Source organism: Sycon ciliatum, chromosome 13, assembly GCF_964019385.1.
Source record: "Sycon ciliatum chromosome 13, ocSycCili1.1, whole genome shotgun sequence".
Classification (NCBI taxonomy): Eukaryota; Metazoa; Porifera; class Calcarea; order Leucosolenida; family Sycettidae; genus Sycon; species Sycon ciliatum.
Genome location: NC_088655.1, coordinates 16,399,760 through 16,419,915, shown reverse-complemented (window position 1 = coordinate 16,419,915; position 20,156 = coordinate 16,399,760). Strand labels below are relative to the sequence as shown.

General features: G+C 47.4%; 2 protein-coding genes across 2 annotated transcripts; one reads left to right on the top strand and one right to left on the bottom strand.

The window, feature by feature from the left end:
- Positions 1-8,130: 8,130 nt before the first annotated feature.
- LOC135829218 (uncharacterized) lies at positions 8,131-13,830 on the top strand. The gene has a single exon (XM_065341624.1). The coding sequence runs from the start codon at positions 8,131-8,133 to the stop codon at positions 13,828-13,830; it is 5,700 nt and encodes a 1,899-aa protein (XP_065197696.1).
- Positions 13,831-15,928: 2,098 nt separating this feature from the next.
- On the bottom strand, positions 15,929-17,071 carry LOC135829217 (uncharacterized). The gene has a single exon (XM_065341623.1). The coding sequence runs from the start codon at positions 17,069-17,071 to the stop codon at positions 15,929-15,931; it is 1,143 nt and encodes a 380-aa protein (XP_065197695.1).
- Positions 17,072-20,156: the final 3,085 nt, after the last annotated feature.

The following is a 20,156-nucleotide window of genomic DNA, read 5'->3' as shown; positions in this document are numbered from 1 at the left end:
CACACAACAAGTCACGATAAAATGTAGAAATTGGACAATCAGCTTCTTTAGTGGCATGCAACTACTTTTTCGTGCGTGGCCCTTGGCAGATAATGCAGGCAGGACAAATAAGTACTTTTCAGTACTTTTTGTTTGGGCTGAAACGATTTATTCATTTATTTATTTATCTATTACAGCATCTCATAGCACAGTGAGAACACTGGCCAATGCAAATCGAGAGGGTGTTAGCCAACCACGGCAAGGAAGGGAGAAGGGAGGAGAAGAAAAAGGAACGGGATTTGTGGATTTACACCTAGTGATTACTTTTTAGATGAACGATGATAATCATTCGCAAATCGGGTTAATTTGTTTTACAAAATGCCCTGTTTCCTTAGCTTTGTCTTCATAATACCACAAAAAAACCGGCACTGGGGGACAATCAGCCCAAACCTAGCTGGTTTGAAGTCAGTTGAACCTCAGACCATGAGCCATACCCCTGACAACTTCTTGCTCATAGCGGAAACTGATCCATCATCATCACATCACAAGCCCATAGCCCTAAGGCCGTTGGGGCGTCACAGAGCAAGTATGAACAAGCGAGCGCCATAAAAATCGATCGCGTGCAGCAGCTAGCAAGGACTGCATGTCAAGTGCAGTCCATGACATAATATTATCAAGCCATGACACTCTGGGCCTGCCTCGGCCACGACCTCCTGCAACACAACCCTGAAGAACAGTCAATGACAAACAGCCGGAACGAACAATATGACAAAAAATATGCAATTTCCTTCTCTACGAACAGAAACTGATTCAAACTTCATAAAAAGTGGTGGTTTTCAGTAATTTTTAGACTCAAAATCCCTCAAGAGTATACTATAACATAAAAATTGTTAATTTTAATTTCTTTAAAAACTGGATTAAATAAATGAAAAATGGAATACTGGATCAATTACCGAGTAATTTTAATAGTTTAAATAACCGACGAGGAGACAACAGTCGTAAAATAGCAACGAATAGAACTAATTGTGTACTCATAACCATGCATAAAACAATTGAAAAAAATTAAAATAAAACAAGTCCGGAATGTTTTCTCGTGACTATCATCAGTGGAACATTGTCCCTAAAACAACCAGTTACGTAGCTAGAATAATGATAAGGAGCGTGAGAATGCAGCAGCTCGCGGTTATGCATGAACTTATGCAGTGGATCTGATAATGGCACTGGTAGGAGTGGATGAATGTGGCAGCTGTGAGTGCGTATTATTCCCGTAGCTATGCAGAAGACGTTACTTCAGGAATGTCTGGCGCTAGCCAGGGTCCACACAGCTTTAATTTGGTGTTTGTTTGTGTGTTTGTGTGTTTGTGTCACGCCTGGCGCTATCCCGTATCTGTCCCGTACCGTACCGTACCATCAAACACAGCTGGCCACATACAGCTGGCTGCCCTATTCAAATAGGGCTTTCAAACGCAAGATCATAACGTGAAGCAACTAATTACTTGGAAGAATGAGTATGAATGCGAAGTGTATGGGGGAATGCATGTAGAGCGATAGTGCGGGTTCGAATCCCAGGTAATGCCTGAAAAAATAAGAAAATTGAAAAATTTATAACATCCCTATTCTTTTTTTGCCGTCATCAAGGCGGTAGATTGTGTCGTATTACCCTCGACCGTACCTGTCCCGTACCTGTCCCGTACCTGTCCCTTACCTGTCCCATACCTGCCCCGTACCTGTCCCGTACCGTACCGTACAATCAAAGACGGCTGGCCACACTGCATATTCAAATAGGGCTTTCAAATACAAGATCATAACGTGAAGCAACTTGGAAGAATTAGTATGTATACGAAGTGTATCGGGGGTGCATGTAGGGCTATAGTGCGGGTTCGAAACCCAGGTTATGTCTAAAAACAAAAGTAGAAATTTATAAGAATATATAACATCCCTATGCTTCTTTTCTCTAGGTCATCAAGGCAAAAAAAGCATAGCGTAGGGCCCTCAGCTTCCAAGCTCTCTCGTTTCCATTCTCAGATCCACAGCATAAGTTCACACTACACGCGTCATGCATAACCGCGAGCTGCTACATTCTCACACTCCTTATCATACTATTCTAGCTACGTAACTGGTTGTTTTAGGGACAATGTTCCACTGATGATAGTCACGAGAAAACATTCCGGAATTGTTTCATTTTAATTGTTTTATACATGGTTATGATAAAGAAAAAGGACCAAGAAACTACAAGTTATGCTATAATGTCCGCTAACACCACCAGTTACTGAACAATCAGCTCACGCGATAACATTGCACGACACTGACCGACTACTGACGTTCTGCGACTAACTGGCCAACAGCTCTAGTGTGTGAGAGCTCTAGCACATCTTGGATGCGCACTCCATTACAAGGTTAGGAGTGCACGTTTAGGTTTATTCATTGCAATTTTAATAATTTGAAACTCGGATATTGAGCCAATAATAAAAGTAGAACGGAAAAGAACATATGGAAACGAGTTAGGAGTAACTCTCCACCACTGTAACTAGATACTATATGCAGTCAGAAAGTGCAACAACTAGGCACAAAACTGACAGAGTACTGAGACATTCTACGTCCGGACACCTAGCTTCAACACATCTCCGTAGCGCTAACCGACAGCCTTCCAACTTGGAAGGTTCAAGGTTATGGAAATACCAAAGAGGGGAAGGCAAGCGCAACGAAAACGAGCACAAGCTACAGTCCCAACGGAACAAAGAATGTCGATTGTTACTGGACGATGACAAAACCAGTAGGCGATTTGACAAAGCGGTCTAACTACAATTCGAAGCGGCAAAGCAGCACATCACCCAAATTGGGTGGGTCATAAATATCAAAGATAAGTAAAGAAGGGGGAAGCTTTGCGAGAACGAATTGTACAAGCCGAACGCCAAACTCCTACAGTGCTCCTCAGTACACCTCATGCTGTCTGTTAGCGCTACGGAGATGTGTTGAAGCTAGGTGTCAAGACTTCGAATGTCTCAGTCCTCTGTCAGTTTTGTGCCTAGTTGTTGCTGACTGTCTATAGTACCTAGTTACAGTAGTGGAGAGTTACTCCTAACTCGTTTCCATATGTCCTTTTCCTTTCTAATTATAATAATGCAATGAATATAACTATACAAAAGAGAAAGACCAAGGAACTACAACTTAAGTTACGCTATGCTGTCCATTGGTCTTTCTCTTTTGTATAAATTAAACCTTGGATCTCCATCTCAGTACATAAATATAACTATAATAATTAATTACACTGATATCACAACCATAACGTGAGTAACGAAAAAAGTATTCCAGAACGTTTTCTTTTCACAATCATCAACTGAATTGTTGACTAAAGAAAATGATGAAAGTACAATAGGACTTGTTGAGCCACCTCCAACTTGACACTGCGCTCTTTAGCCGACTAGACCCTTCTGCACACAAGCATCACCATTGCGAGGACACTTCCGTAAACTTTTTCTTCAATGGCCGAGAGCTCTGCCGCACCCTGGAATTACAATAGGACTTGGGGTGAAAAAACGAGGATACAAAATTTATAATTTTAAACTCGGATGTTGAGCCATAAATAAAAGTAGAAGAGAAAAGGACATATGGATACGAGTTAAGAGTAACTCTCCATCACTGTAACATGATACTATATACAGGCAGAAAGTGCAATAACTAGGCACAAAACTGAAAGAGTACTGAGACATTCGACGTCCTGACACCTAGCTTCAACACATCTCCGTAGCGCTAACCGACAGCCTTTCAACTTGGAAGGTTCAAGGTTATGGAAAGACCAAAGAGGGGAAGGCAAGCGCAACGAAAACGAGCAAAAGCTACAGTCCCAACGGAACAGAGAATGTCGATTGTTACTGGACGATGACGAGACCAGTAGGATATTTGACAAGTTGGGTGGTGTGCTGCTTTGTTGCTTCGAATTGTAGTTAGACCGCTTTGTCAAATATCCTACTGGTCTCGTCATCGTCCAGTAGCAATCGACATTCTCTGTTCCGTTGGGACTGTAGCTTTTGCTCGTTTTCGTTGCGCTTGCCTTCCCCTCTTTGGTCTTTCCATAACCTTGAACCTTCCAAGTTGGAAGGCTGTCGGTTAGCCCTACGGAGATGTGTTGAAGCTAGATGTCAGGACTTCGAATGTCTCAGTACTCTGTCAGTTTTGTGCCTAGTTATTGCACTTTCTGACTGTATATAGTATCATGTTACAGTGATGGAGAGTTACTCTTAACTCGTATCTATATGTCCTTTTCTCTTCTACAAAATTTATAGTAAGAGAAAATAGCACACACTTCGGAAAAAATTGCACTGGCAATACAAACTATAAAGGAGAGAAATTATGGGAAAGAAAACGCTCTGGAATACTTTGTTCGTTCTTATGGTTGTGATATGAGTGCACATATAGCTTATTCACTGCATTATTAAGATGATTGTCTCCATGTCGCCTTTTTTAAATACTAACTAATGGGTTGCATCACTTCGGCCATGCTTTTTCTGGTATTTCCGATGAATATTTTGGTTTGTGGATTAAGCAAAAGAGCAGTATTCTGGTAAGTGCCGGCCATAAGGTTTGTATTGTGCTGCAATTTTCACTGCTTCTCGAGCAGAATCTGGCAATTTTCCGAGCCTTGTCCGCCAAGAGCTAATCACAAGTGGTAAAACACATGTGAGGACGCACACCCTCACACATGCAAAGGGCACTAACACACCCACACAAGCACACATACATATACTTGTAATAAATACACAAACACACAGACACCTTCACCCCTCAGACACACACACACACACACACACTCCCACACACACACTCTCACACACACACACACACCTCCCCCCCCCCCACACACACTCCCTCACACACCCACACCCACACACACACACACACACACACACACACACACACACACACACACACACACACACACACACACACACACACACACACACACACACACACACACACACACACACACACACGCACTCCCTCACACACACACACACACACACTCCCACACACATACTCTCTCACACACACACACACACACACACACACACACACACACACACACACACACACACACACACACACACACACACACACACATACACACAAACACACACCATGATGCATAAACAGATTAACACAGCTGTACTCGTGCAGGCATGTCCCACACTACACACGAATGTCCACATACACATACACATACACATACACATACACTCTCATACTTCACACACCTACGTTTACATACAAATGCATAGGTAAATTTTGAGAGGCCACTGGTACTAACGCTTGTTTCTGTTATTCACCATGATTACTTCACAGAGATGATGGAATGCATGCAGACGTGTAGTCCGGTTAAGAAAACCTTGGCAAGCTTTGTGGAAGCCTTTGTGGAGCTTCGGCAAAACCATCATGTTAATTCGACATGTAAGATGGAAGAAGAAAACAGATGGAGAAGAGTTATGAAGCAGTTGCAATCCATGAATGTGACAAGTTAAATATGCGGTCAGTACGTGCGATAACAGGGCACAGAACTGACAGGGTACTGAGACCTTCAGCAAGCTGATACCTTCAGTGCTGGCAACAGAAATTCGACCCCCTGAGCGCTGGGTACACATTCTCTGCAATGTGAGCGCACCGCCCAGGGGATCGGATTTCAGTTGCCAGCACCGTAGCTCGAACACATCGTCATCATGCAACAATCGGCATTGTGTGTTGCTGTGGGACTTAGCTGGTGCACATTTCCGCTGCTCTCACCTTCCCCTCTTTGGTCCTACCTAACCTTGAACCTTCCAAGTTGGAAGGTTGTTGGTTTGAGCACTGGAAACGTGTTAGAGCTAGGTCTTAGGTCGCTGAATGTCTCAGTAGCCTGTCAGTTTTATGCCCTGTTATGGCACGTACTGACCGCATATTATCTTGTTACATTCGTTGATCGCAACTGATTCATAACTCGTTTTCATGTGGTTTCTTCTTCTATTTTACATTTCATACTGCTTCATCATCCTAGTTAGATAAACATCCGCACAGTTACTGAAGAAAACCAGCGATGCGCATGGAGCAGCACGCAACCCTATACGGTAGAGGCATAATACTGTAAAATCGAGGAAAAAACATACTCTCCACCAACACAGTACATGCCGACCATTGCTTGATAGCTGACTTGTTCCTTGGTGACGACTGAAACATCGTAGCCCACGACAAGTGTGAAGGCAAACTCTTCGAGGTATGCCGGTGATGGGCACATGGGGGCAATACCCAACTTTGCCAGGATCTGATTTGCCAAGTTGTTTACCGTATAAATTTTCAAATCATTTCCGTTTTCAATCATTTCCGTTTTTCCGTTTTCAACGGTAGGAGGCCTCTGGGCTACTATATCGAGAAGGTTTTTGGTTATGATTTGGGAACCCCCTGTATAGAATGCACAGAGCAGATGCAGAAAAGAGACACAAGAAACACAAGTGAAACACATAAGGTCAAGGGCAATGGCCAGAAGAGACCAGTGGCTTTGAACAGTATGAGCAATGGCTTACTGGCAGCAGCATCCGCACCAGGTGTGCAACGTTATCATAACTATCTGCGACGCTTGAGAGCAGGTTTATTCACAACACCAATCGCCATAAACCCCCGGAGGAAGACCCAAAGCAAAAAACCCAACCCAGATTCGGAAATAACTAGAGCATTCAGTTTGAATTGAACACAAAAGCTTGACATTGCTTTGTTGGTAGTGAGTGTGATTAACGGGGCAGCCCGGTCGTAAATTTCATACGGCATTCAATTGACCATAACTTTGGTGTCTCTCAATGGATTTGAGTGAGAATTTCACCACACACTCCTGCCACTATGCTGGCCCTCTGGACATGATTTAAAAGTTCTTGCGCCCCCACTGACAGGCTTTCCAGGCCGGAAAAATATTCCGGCGTAGTGCCACGGTGTGCGAGCCACCCAGGAGCCAAAAAATCATTAATTTTTTTCACATCTTCTTGCCCATTCTGTCCATGCGCGGGATCCACACCTAAAAATGTCCAGAAGCAGAAACTGCCATGGGTGGTGGAACAGGGCCCCTCAACGTGGCCCTGTAATCTGTCACAACGGCACGAGTGGGCGTTCTCTCACAGACTCCCACAGACGGAAGTAAATTTTAGAATTTGTTTAGGGTTTAGCACGTGCAACGATGTCGTACCTTTGATACAATATCCAGGGCTGGGACCTTCACAGCAAGCCATTTCCACAGGGCTGCACACCAAATCCAGGATACCGGCAGTGATCTCACTGGCCCATTGCCCGCCATCCTCCTGGCACCCCCACCCATCTGATGTGCACTACCTCCCCATTGCCTTTGTCCGAGCTTTCATGCTCACCCCTGCCTGTTGCCCGCCACCCTCATGGCACTTCTACTGTCGCGCCTTGGCCTACGCCAGCTTTCCGCGCCAGCTTTCTCCCCATTCCTTATACCATATTTAGCGCTAAATTTGTTTACGCTTGTTGTCCTATGTGTTAATAAGCATACTGCTGGGTAGATCCGAGTATCAGTTGTCTGATGATTGCCTAGCGGCATGAAACTCAGAGTTACAACCAACCTGAACGTCCTCCGCTGAGATTGCTATGTACTAAGCTCTGTCTCTGACATTGAGCACTCTCTGCAGCTCGGGATCCACAACATCCGAGTAAGAACTGGTGTCACGACGTTGACATGATGTTCAACGTCATGAGATTATTTGCAGTACACGTCATAGTTTGTGTTCTCTACCCCGGTTTGTTTCCGCGTTCCCACACCGAAGCGGGGCCGCGTGTTTATTATTTCTACTGACTCACTCGCCTCTTGGCGACTTCCTCCATGTTTTTTCCTCCTTTTTTGCTCTGCGCAAGCGCCTTGCGCTTTAGTCGTCGTCTTCTTTCAGTTCACAGCAAGAACAATAATTTTACCTCTTGTGCAGTGTCAGTCAAATTCAGTCAAATCAAGCTCTCCCGATCCCAAGAAACTGTCTGGCGTGTGCACAAAGTGGTGCCGAAACCCGGGATATGAACCGCACCGGAGCTCGAAACGAGCCGTGCGTACCATTCCAATCTTGAGAAAGATAGACTCGACTCAAATAATTTGTAAGCAGCTTGCCCGATTTGGGTCGTCGAGCTAACATGCCGAAGAGAGCAGTGACGACCGGCACGCAGATCATGCGCCGGGCCAAGATCGCGCAGCTGCAAGGATCCATCGACGAACTCGTCAAAGAGGCCGAACTCCTTTTATCGAAGGAAGGAGGTCAAAGGGCCGACGAGTTGTCGCCAGAACACGTGGACTCGGATCCAAAAAAGCTAAGTACACTTGTGGATTGTATTGTTGAAGAATTGTACGCATATGATGAGGCGTGTGATGCATTGGCCAGTGTTTTGGACTCGGAGACTCTGGAGGGTTCAGATGAGGCTCTGCAAACGGAGATCTGCGATGTGGTTGCGTATTCGGTACGCATCAGAGGGTCAATTGTTGAATGCAAGCGATCTCCGCAGTACAGAGCCCAGACGAGCCGTCCAGAAGCTGCTACTACTAGTACTAGCTCACCAAGTAGCACCAAGAGTACGGGCAGTGCGGGTATCAAACAAGAAACTAGTATGGTTGATTTGTCCAGCATCCAACAGTCAATAGGAGATCTTGTTCGTACGCAGTCTATTACACATAGTCAACACCAGCAAGTATTACAGTCGCAAGAGGATCTAATCAAACAACACCAACTAGTCGTACAACACATGCAAGCATCATCACCTCAACCACAACCAGCTCCCACAAGTTCAGTCAAATTGCCCAAATTTGAAATACCAACATTTTCTGGTGATTTCCTGAAATGGGCTGAGTTTCACGATATGTTTGTTGCGTCTATTGATGCGAATCAAGGGTTGTCGGGTGTCCAGAAACTGTCGTACCTAAGAGATCACGTAACGGGTTTGGCTCGGGATGCCATAGCTGGCTTGCCCATATCAGATACCAACTACACAACCGCGCTTGACATTCTCCGCAAACGTTTCGGGAATGATCAGCTTCGCGTCAATGCACACTACACGGCAATCATGGACTTACCGCCTGCGTCCAACGCTACTCCATCTTTGCGTAGGTTGCACGATGCGTTGGAGGTGCACTTGCGAAGCCTCACAGCGCTTGGTGAGAATGTTAATCAGGCGGTGTTTGTGTCAATGATTACGAACAAATTGCCACGCACCACGCTAGCGGCTTTGGAATTAAAAAAGGGGCCACAATCCTGGACCGTTTCGGACTTGCGCGCTGCAGTAGCCAACTTCATAATAGCGAATGAAGCAGCAGATCGCCTCAGCCAGCCACCGAAAAAATCGCACGAATCACCATCTGCCAGTGCGTCCGGTCAATCTCTTGTTGCCTCAGCTTCAGCTACTTCAAAAGCGAAGCCCAAGAGAGTGTGTGTTTTTTGCAGTTCGGAGGCACATTTCTCTGACGAATGCAATAAGTACACTACAGTAGAAGCGAGGAAGAGCGTAGCTAAACAAAGGTGTTTCAAGTGTTTGCGATCAGGCCACTCCGTGCACGATTGCTCTAGCAAACGGCGGTGTTTCTATTGCCACAATCCTGCACACCACAGCAGCTTGTGTCCAGATAAATTCACTGCCGCATCCACTCAGAGGCAAGCTTCCACTATGAGCCCGAATGCTCAGTCCTTCAAACCCAAGCCTGCCACGAGCACGGTCGCAAACGCCGATCACCAGATCATGATGCAAACTGCTGTGGCACCGTTTCTCTCCTCCAAGCTGAAGCCGATCAATGGCCGTATTCTCTTTGATACCGGCTCCACCAAGACATACATCACGCAAGCTTATCGAGATCAGCTCGATTTGCCCACAATCGGAAATGAAACACTCTCCTTGGCTACATTTGGGAACAACAAAAGAAAAAGTACCGTGTACGCCAAGGTGAGTTTGACCATGCAGTGTAAGGATGGGTCCACTCGTGCGATTCAGGCCAGTGTACTTCCGAACATAACCGCTCCAATTGCGCGATGTCCACTTGCTTCTTCTTTTCCTCTTCTACAGTCTCTGCCACTTGCAGAACCGCTCTCGAGCAGCGCAGAGCCCATGGTCGTAGACGTCTTGATTGGTCTCGATCACTACTATGATATTATCGGCAAGGACCGCACCGAACTAAGCGGTGGTCTGGTCCTGCTCGACTCCGTTCTTGGTTTTATCTGTACCGGCAGTCTGCCTGTGCCTGCCACCACAGAGGCGCAGTCATGTCTTGCTCATCAAACAGACACGGACCCTGAATTCGACCTCCGTAAGTTCTGGTCGACAGAGAGCTTGGGTACTTTTGACGATACATCGTCGCAAGATCTTGTGGGCGAGCGCTTCGCCAACTCCATCTCCTTTGCCGAGGGTCGGTACGCGGTGAGTTGGCCCTGGAGGGACTCACATCCTCCTCTTCCGACAAACTACGGTCTGGCTTTCGGTCGCCTGAAGGCACAAGTGCGTCGCCTCGAAGCCCATCCGGAACTTCTTGACCGGTACGATACCGTGATTCAAGACCAGCTTGACAGGGGCATGATAGAAGATGTTCCTCGTGGTTTTACAACCAACCAGATTCACTACCTTCCACACCATTCAGTACTCAAACCTACTGCTACTACCACGAAGCTGAGGGTGGTGTATGATGCGTCCGCAAAATGTTCCGAAAAACTCGCCAGTCTCAACGACTGCTTGCACGCTGGCCCCAATCTTGTTCCAGACCTTTGCGGTATTCTTCTTCGTTTTCGTCTTTCTCCGGTAGCCATAAGTGGAGACGTAGAAAAGGCCTTTCTGCAGATTGGTCTGCACTCACATGATCGTGACGTGACCCGCTTCCTATGGCTGCACGATGCATCCAGCTCAGCTACTCCAGACAACATACGACAACTTCGTTTCTGTCGTGTTCCGTTTGGCGTTGTCAGCAGTCCATATCTCTTGGCTGCCACTATTCAGCATCATCTTAGCGCTGCTGATACAACAGATTCCGACCTAGTGTCTCGCAATATTTACGTTGACAACCTGTTCCTTGGTGCCAACTCTGGGACGGAGGCGATTGCTATCTATGATGCCACGAAGCGCCTCTTCAGTGTTGCGTCTATGAATGTTCGCGAGTGGTCTAGTAATTCTGCAGAGTTTCTTAGCAGCATTCCAGAACCAGACCGAGCCAAGGGTACTATCCACAAGTGCCTCGGTATGCTGTGGGATACAGAACATGATACTCTACATATTGCACCTGTCAGTGCCGTATCCAAGTCGGCCACAACGAAGCGGAGTATCCTTCGACATACTGCCCAATTCTTTGACCCCCTTGGTCTCCAGTCTCCTGTTCTTGTTGGTGCGAAGATTCTGCTTCAGGATCTTTGGAAGCTGAACGTCGGCTGGGACGACGACCTTCCACAAGACATCATTTGTAAATGGTGTGATATTGCGGCTCAACTTGAACTTGCTGCATCAACGAAATGTCCACGATTCATCAGTGCACCACGTGCCAGCGACGCTCGGTTTTCTCTCCACGTCTTCAGCGACGCATCTGGGCTGGCTTACGGTGCCGTTGCTTACCTTACTACTACGTTTGACGATCAACACACGTCGAACCTTCTAATCAGCAAGTCCCGTGTTGCACCTGTTGCTTCACCTACCATTCCACGTCTGGAATTAATGGCCGCGCTTCTCGGTGTTCGTCTGATCCAATTCGTCCGTCGGGAACTTCCGCTCACTTTCTCCTCTACCTTTCTATGGTCAGACTCCACCACAGTTCTCCATTGGCTGGCCTCTTCTGACAAACTACCTGTCTTCGTCAACAACCGTATTGATGCCATTCGTGCGGTTCCCGATGTTGCCTATCGCTATGTCCGCTCTGCCGACAATCCCGCCGACTTGCCTTCACGCGGTGTCTCTGTTCCTTCCCTTCAAGCCAGCTCGCTATGGTGGCACGGTCCACACTTCCTTGCCACTGCTGACCATCACGCCGAGCCAGCACTTGATCACCATGTCAACGTTGCCGCTGGGGAGGGTCCTTCAAGCACTTCGGAGATACCTGCACCTGTATCACACCCAACAGAGTCCACCGGTCCAGACACTGAGCTTGCACACGAAATGAAAAAAAAGCCTGATGCGCATCACGAACAAAAAAAAACATGTGATGAACCACCATTTGGTATTGATTGTGCCAGGTTTTCGTCTTTCAGTGCCTTAGTGCGTGTTTCTGCTCTGTGTTTGCGGTTTCTCTCCAGGTTGAGACCACAAGGCGGCAAGTCCTTCGGGGTGGATTCTAGTTGTAACTCAGAGGTCAAGGTAGCCAAAATCATGTGGCTACACCATGCACAACAGAATCTGTCAGACGTCAGTGCTGTCGAAAATTGTAAGAAGCACAGCCCGAAGGACAAGCTGCGGCTCTTCCTCGATGAGAACCGCCTCATCAGATGCAGAGGACGCTTGGAGAACGCCGAACTTTGCTATCAAGCAAAGTATCCAGTACTGATTCCCCAAACGCATCCCATCACCCAGCTCATCATCAACGATTGTCACCTGATGACGATGCATGGCGGCGTTGCACACACGCTATCAAGACTGCGTTACGAGTACTGGTTACCACGAGGGCGTGCAACAGTGAAGTCATTCATCACTAAGTGCCTGACTTGCCGGAAGCACCACGGTGGTCCATACCGCACCCCAGATATGGCCCCGCTTCCATCTGCCCGCGCAACAAGATCTATCCCGTTCACCCATGTGGGACTAGATTACTTCGGTCCTCTGCTCGTCAAGCACCAGCCAAGTACCAAGAAGGTATGGGTCCTCCTAGTGACATGTATGGCAACTAGAGCTGTCCATCTAGAACTGGTGGCAGACATGACCACAGAGGAATTCCTGCTAGCGTTCCGCAGGTTCGTGTCGTTGCGTGGTTGCCCTGAAGAGGTAGTGTCTGACAACGCGCCACAATTCATCCTAGCTAAGTCTGTTCTGGATGTGGCCTTTGAAGAAATGGCAACGAGTGATGATGTCCTGTCGTACATGTCGAGGACTGGTGTGAAGTGGCACTATAACCCACCGATCTCACCTTGGATGGGTGGTTTCTACGAGCGTCTCGTTGGAACAGTCAAACGAAGCCTGAAGAAGGTCGTTGGCCGCGCGCTCCTCACTGTGTCGCAACTGACTACCATTCTCATGGAAGTGTCAGCAGTCGTCAACTCGCGTCCACTGGTGTACGTGGACAATGACTTGCAGGAGATACTCACCCCAAGTCATTTTCTGTGCCTGTCCGCAACTACTGGTGGCGTGCAACCCACTGCTGATGACGGCGATCCGGACCACATCGAAGTTCCGACTGCAGCTCAGAATCTTCTCTCTGTCTGGAAGAAGGGTCAACGAACATTGGACCAGTTCTGGCGTGTCTGGCGAGACGACTACTTGGCTGATCTCCGCAACAGTCACACTCGGAAGCTCCGACAGGCACGCGTTACCGCTTCAGAACAGCCAGCCGTTGACGATGTTGTACTAATAAGGGATGACATGCCCCGTGGCTCATGGCGACTTGGTCGCATTGTCGCTCTCCATACAAGCAAGGACATGGAGATACGTTCCGCAACCGTCATCACTGCAGAGAAGACAGAGCTCAAACGACCCCTGTCTCTCCTGTACCCTATCTGTCCTGCTGCTAACTCCGAGGCTAATAACAACAGCACCGCTCCGGACACACCCACCACTGGCCAAGCCGATCTGCCAGTTCCAGCAGCTGTTGCTCCACCCAGTCGTCCACAACGTGCTGCCGCTAAGAAGCAACGTCAGACGCTTCGCCAATTAATTGGCAGCGAACTTGTTTAGTTGAATCAGCTAGACAGTTGGTAGTTCACATCTGAACTCTCTCTTTCTCTCTCTCTCTCTCTCTCTCTCTCTCTCTCTCTCTCTCTGTGTGTGACGGTCTACTCTCTTTCACCCTTGCGTAATATATGCACTTATTGTGTTTTGTTTCCACGTTACTTTGTTACGAATTATCTCCTTTTCTCTGCATCTCTTGCGGGGGAGTGTCACGACGTTGACATGATGTTCAACGTCATGAGATTATTTGCAGTACACGTCATAGTTTGTGTTCTCTACCCCGGTTTGTTTCCGCGTTCCCACACCGAAGCGGGGCCGCGTGTTTATTATTTCTACTGACTCACTCGCCTCTTGGCGACTTCCTCCATGTTTTTTCCTCCTTTTTTGCTCTGCGCAAGCGCCTTGCGCTTTAGTCGTCGTCTTCTTTCAGTTCACAGCAAGAACAAGAATTATTTACCTCTTGTGCAGTGTCAGTCAAATTCAGTCAAATCAAGCTCTCCCGATCCCAAGAAACTGTCTGACGTGTGCACAACTGGGCAGGCACTGACAATATGGTCCATTCTTTATCAGCCTGTAATTGGCATCAATTCAAGCAAATGACTTCATTATGGCGTATTGTTAATTTTTAGTTTTTTAATGGATTTGTTTTGTGCTTCCATAATCATGCCTTCAGTTGAAGGTTTCAGTGTCTTGGACTAACTTATCCAGGCAATTTCCTTCAAGGCGGCTCCAATAGCTCCCACGCAGCTGAAGATTTTTGTTGATGATACTGATAAAAACGAACTTAGAAGTTGCGACTTTGGCAGTAATAGTCATGAAGGTGATTGTTCCAACTAGGAGCACACGCTTCTTGCCGAACTTGACACTTGACTGACTCACGACTGCCATCCGGAGTACACGAGGAGCACGTTGCACCTTCCACTCGGCAAACCTGCAAGAAAGCACCACTCCCTGCTCAATACACAGTGTTTCAGGGAATTCACCCCTCATCAGTTGAGCTTGAGTAGGCTGAGGCTGAGGCTGTGTATTGAGCAGGGAGTGGTGCTTTCTTTCAGGTTTGCCGAGTGGAAGGTGTGACGTGCTCCTCGTGTGCTCCGAATGGCAGTCGTGAGTCAGTCAAGTGTCAAGTTCGGCAAGAAGGGTGTATTCCTAGTTGGAACAATCAACTTCGTGACTATTACCGCCGAAGTCGCAACTTCTAAGTTCGTATTGTTGTCTGTCACGCGGACGTGCGACTAGTTGTAGGAGGTGACTGCGTTGTGAATAGCTATACTAGCTCTCAACATCTGTTTAGCACAACTCCATGAGCGACTCTGACTCTCGCTGCTACCTGGGGCTTCACGAGGTGTTTGTCGCACTGGAAACAAAGCGTCTCGGTAAGTTTGTATCCCTGGTGATGGTTTGGCCTAGAGAGCAGTATATAAGTGGTGCTTTTCAGGCACAATCTTCCTCAGCCTACTCAAGCTCAAGCTCAGCTGACAAGTTCGGCAAGAAGCATGTGTTCCTAGTTGGAACAATCAACTTCATGATACTGATAAAGTTCATAGAAAAGAAAAAGGACCCAGGTGTGCACACGTCAGACAGTTTCTTGGGATCGGGAGAGCTTGATTTGACTGAATTTGACTGACACTGCACAAGAGGTAAATAATTCTTGTTCTTGCTGTGAACTGAAAGAAGACGACGACTAAAGCGCAAGGCGCTTGCGCAGAGAAAAAAAGGAGGAAAAAACATGGAGGAAGTCGCCAAGAGGTGAGTGAGTCAGTAGAAATAATAAACACGCGGCCCAGCTTCGGTGTGGGAACGCGGAAACAAAACCGGGGTAGAGAACACAAACTATGACGTGTACTGCAAATAATCTCATGACGTTGAACATCATGTCAACGTCGTGACACTCCCCCGCAAGAGATGCAGAGAAAAGGAGATAATTCGTAACAAAGTAACGTGGAAACAAAACACAATAAGTGCATATAACATACGCAAGGGTGAAAGAGAGTAGACCGTCACACACAGAGAGAGAGAGAGAGAGAGAGAGAGAGAGAGAGAGAGAGAGAGAGAGAGAGAGAGAGAGTTCAGCTGTGAACTACCAACTGTCTAGCTGATTCAACTAAACAAGTTCGCTGCCAATTAATTGGCGAAGCGTCTGACGTTGCTTCTTAGCGGCAGCACGTTGTGGACGACTGGGTGGAGCAACAGCTGCTGGAACTGGCAGATCGGCTTGGCCAGTGGTGTGTGTGTCCGGAGCGGTGCTGTTGTTGTTAGCCTCGGAGTTAGCAGCAGGACAGATAGGGTACAGGAGAGACAGGGGTCGTTTGAGCTCTGTCTTCTCTGCAGTGATGACGGTTGCGGAACGTATCTCCATGTCCTTGCTTGTATGGAGAGCGACAATGCGACCAAGTCGCCATGAGCCACGGGGCATGTCATCCCTTATTAGTACAACATCGTCAACGGCTGGCTGTTCCGAAGCGGTAACGCGTGCCTGTCGGAGCTTCCGAGTGTGACTGTTGCGGAGATCAGCCAAGTAGTCGTCTCGCCAGACACGCCAGAACTGGTCCAATGTTCGTTGACCCTTCTTCCAGACAGAGAGAAGATTCTGAGCTGCAGTCGGAACTTCGATGTGGTCCGGATCGCCGTCATCAGCAGTGGGTTGCACGCCACCAGTAGTTGCGGACAGGCACAGAAAATGACTTGGGGTGAGTATCTCCTGCAAGTCATTGTCCACGTACACCAGTGGACGCGAGTTGACGACTGCTGACACTTCCATGAGAATGGTAGTCAGTTGCGACACAGTGAGGAGCGCGCGGCCAACGACCTTCTTCAGGCTTCGTTTGACTGTTCCAACGAGACGCTCGTAGAAACCACCCATCCAAGGTGAGATCGGTGGGTTATAGTGCCACTTCACACCAGTCCTCGACATGTACGACAGGACATCATCACTCGTTGCCATTTCTTCAAAGGCCACATCCAGAACAGACTTAGCTAGGATGAATTGTGGCGCGTTGTCAGACACTACCTCTTCAGGGCAACCACGCAACGACACGAACCTGCGGAACGCTAGCAGGAATTCCTCTGTGGTCATGTCTGCCACCAGTTCTAGATGGACAGCTCTAGTTGCCATACATGTCACTAGGAGGACCCATACCTTCTTGGTACTTGGCTGGTGCTTGACGAGCAGAGGACCGAAGTAATCTAGTCCCACATGGGTGAACGGGATAGATCTTGTTGCGCGGGCAGATGGAAGCGGGGCCATATCGAAACTGTCTGACGTGTGCACAAAGTGGTGCCGAAACCCGGGATAGAGAACACAAACTATGACGTGTACTGCAAATAATCTCATGACGTTGAACATCATGTCAACGTCGTGACACCAGGAACTACAAGTTACGCGTCTATCCTTGCACACGTAATGAGCCGCCCTTATCAATACTGCAACAATCAAGACTAGAGACCAGATGGATGTATACTGAGGTTTTGCTATCACGGAAGGTACATGGTCTCCAGGAGGTCAATAGCCTTAGATGTGACACTGGATTGGCTCACGGCTGCATCTTTTAGCGCACGAGAAGCCCATTGAACGCTCCACCCGAGGAGGAATTGCTTGAAGCACTATATTTTGAGCAACGAGTGGTGCGTTTGGCCGGTTTGCTAACTGGAACTTTCGAGGAACTTCTTGGGTGCTCCAGACACAGTCGTGACTCAGTCAAGTTTCAAGGCGGTCCCCACGGCATTAGGAGTGAATTCACGATTTGGTGCTGAATTTGTAACTACTAGCAGGGGCGTCGGACACAGTACGGCCATCACGGTATTGACCGTGCCACTTTTTGCCCCAGGTACGCCGTGAATTACTGAAATACACTCATCTGGACTCTAAATTTTCAAAATTTTCGGCTCAGCCACCCCTCCTCCCACACCAGTAAAATAGTCTTTCAGATGGCTGACCGTACCAGGGAGTAGGAAAATACCATAACGAGAGAGCTTGGAAGCTCAGGGCCCTGCGCTATGCGTTGTTGCCTAGCTCATCGTACATGTTGTTAGAACTGATGGAAATGCTTTTTCCTTTTATTAGCTACATCATTGTATTGCAAAAACGTTTCAATGAGATACTGAAGTACAAGTAACGTCTTCTGCATAGCTAGGGGACCGGCGCTGACTCTGCCGATCACGGGCGTTCTGGAGTCGACGGGATGTCTGTCCTGACGTTTCCTGGCCCCCGGCTTAGACTCTGCCGATCACGGGCGTTCTTCTTCTTATTATTATTATACTGACGGCAACTAACATCCATTCTGATTGCATTTACTCGTCTCCCTACTTCGTATTTTTTTCAGAAAATCTCCCCATACAGCAGGGAGTCGTTTACATAATATGACTCCCTGCTATAAATCTACATGACTGTATAAACGTTATAATTATTATGCTATCGGCCTACATGCAATTCCCGGGCTGGTCGACAGGCGGCCCAGCCAGCCTGCTAGTGGGATCTCGGCCTCGCACACAAATCCACACAAAATGTTACTGCACTGAATGCATTCCCCCGATATACTTCACATATATACTCATTCTCTTGATGGTACCGTACTTTTGATGGTACGGGACAGGTACGGGATAGCGCCAGGCATGTCGATGGCACAAACAAACAAAAATATTGTGGCCAGCTGTCTTTGCTGGTACGGTACAGTACGGGAGAGATACAGGATAGCCCCAGGGGTGACACAAACAAACAAACAAACACCAAATTAAAGCTGTGTGGACCCTGGCTAGCGCCAGATGTTACTGGAGTAACGTCTTCTGCATAGCTACGGGAACAAGAGAGCTTGGAAGCTCAGGGCCCTACGCTATGCTTTTATGCTTTTTTGCCTAGCTCATCGTACATGTTATAAGAACTGATGGAATTGTCTTTTTCCGTTCATTGGCCACATCACTGTATTGCAAAAACGTTTCAATCGGTTTGAATATTATGAGTTAGGCAAAAGTATTTGCAGAATTTATTGCGGATTGTTGTTTCTCTAATAATCATCTACTTTTGTTTTGCTCCTTCTTTAATTTTTATCTCCTTATATTGGAAATCAACAAATTTTGGCCGATGAGAAATAGAAACCTCTCGATTAGAGAGGTTAAGATGCACGTTATTTCCGACGTGACGCGCAGTTTCACGTCAAATTTGAATTCGATCGGTATTTTTGCTCTCACATACATCCATTGCTCAATCATGCATCATTTGCCTATATGACAAATGTTGGCCTGCGATTTACTTTGTCCGGTTGGTACCAAGCGGTGAAATCAGCGAAATTAAATCGCCAGCGAACATTAGTTGATTTTAATACAGGAATCGAATTTTCTGGCCTTTTGTAGTAATACATCTACATTGACCTGTTGAGCCAATGACGACGCCGAATGCATGGTTGCCTGTGGAGCACATTACATAACTTTACAGTCTCCTAAAATACGTACGTATCCTGTCCGACGGCAAAAGAGGCTGCAGATTTAGTTTTTCTGCGCGTCGACGGGATGTCTGCGACGCGAAAGTTCAGCTCGCGTTATTTGGCTCGCACGTCGAAAAAATCAACGCGAGTGACCTGCTGCTCACGTCGAAATTTGGACATTACATAACTTTACAGTCTCGTATATAAATACGTATCCTGTTCGACGGCAAAAGAGGCTGCAGATTTATTTTTTCTGCCCGTCGACGGGATGTCTGTCCTGACGTTTACTGGGACCGGCGCTGACTCTGCCGATCACGGCGTTCTGGATTCGACGGGATGTCTGTCCTGATGTTTCCTGGGACCGGCTTAGACTCTGCCGATCACGGGCGTTCTGGACTCAACGGGATGTCTGTCCTGACGTTGCCTGGTACCGCCGGACTCTACCGATCACGGACGTTCTGGAGTCGACGGGATCTCTCTTCCGACGTTTCCTGTGACCAGCACTGAATCGCTCGTTCACGCTTATTTTGGAGACGACGGGATCTCTCTTCCAAAGTATGTTTATGCTGACGCATCCTATCACCTAATCGGCGTCTATTCTAATTTAATTTCCTCCTCGTCTCCCTATTTCTTTCCAAATCCCACTCTACATCAGGGAGTCGTATGCATAATACGACGAATATTGGTACGGTACGGGACAGATACAGGAGCCCGCAAATATTGTGGACAGCTGTTATGTACAATCCTGTAGAGCCTTTGTAGTCACAGATACGGGACAGATACGGGACAGATACGGGATAGCGCCAGGCGTGACACAAACAAACAAACAAACACAGAAACAAACAAATACCAAATTAAAGCTGTGTGGACCCTGGCTAGCGCCAGATGTTACTGAAGTAACGTCTTCTGCATAGC

What these genes read in the sequence shown, in the direction of transcription:
- LOC135829218 (XM_065341624.1), top strand. Translation starts at nt 8,131, where the DNA reads ATGCCGAAGAGAGCAGTGACGACCGGCACGCAGATCATGCGCCGGGCC.
- LOC135829217 (XM_065341623.1), bottom strand. Translation starts at nt 17,071, where the DNA reads ATGGCCCCGCTTCCATCTGCCCGCGCAACAAGATCTATCCCGTTCACC.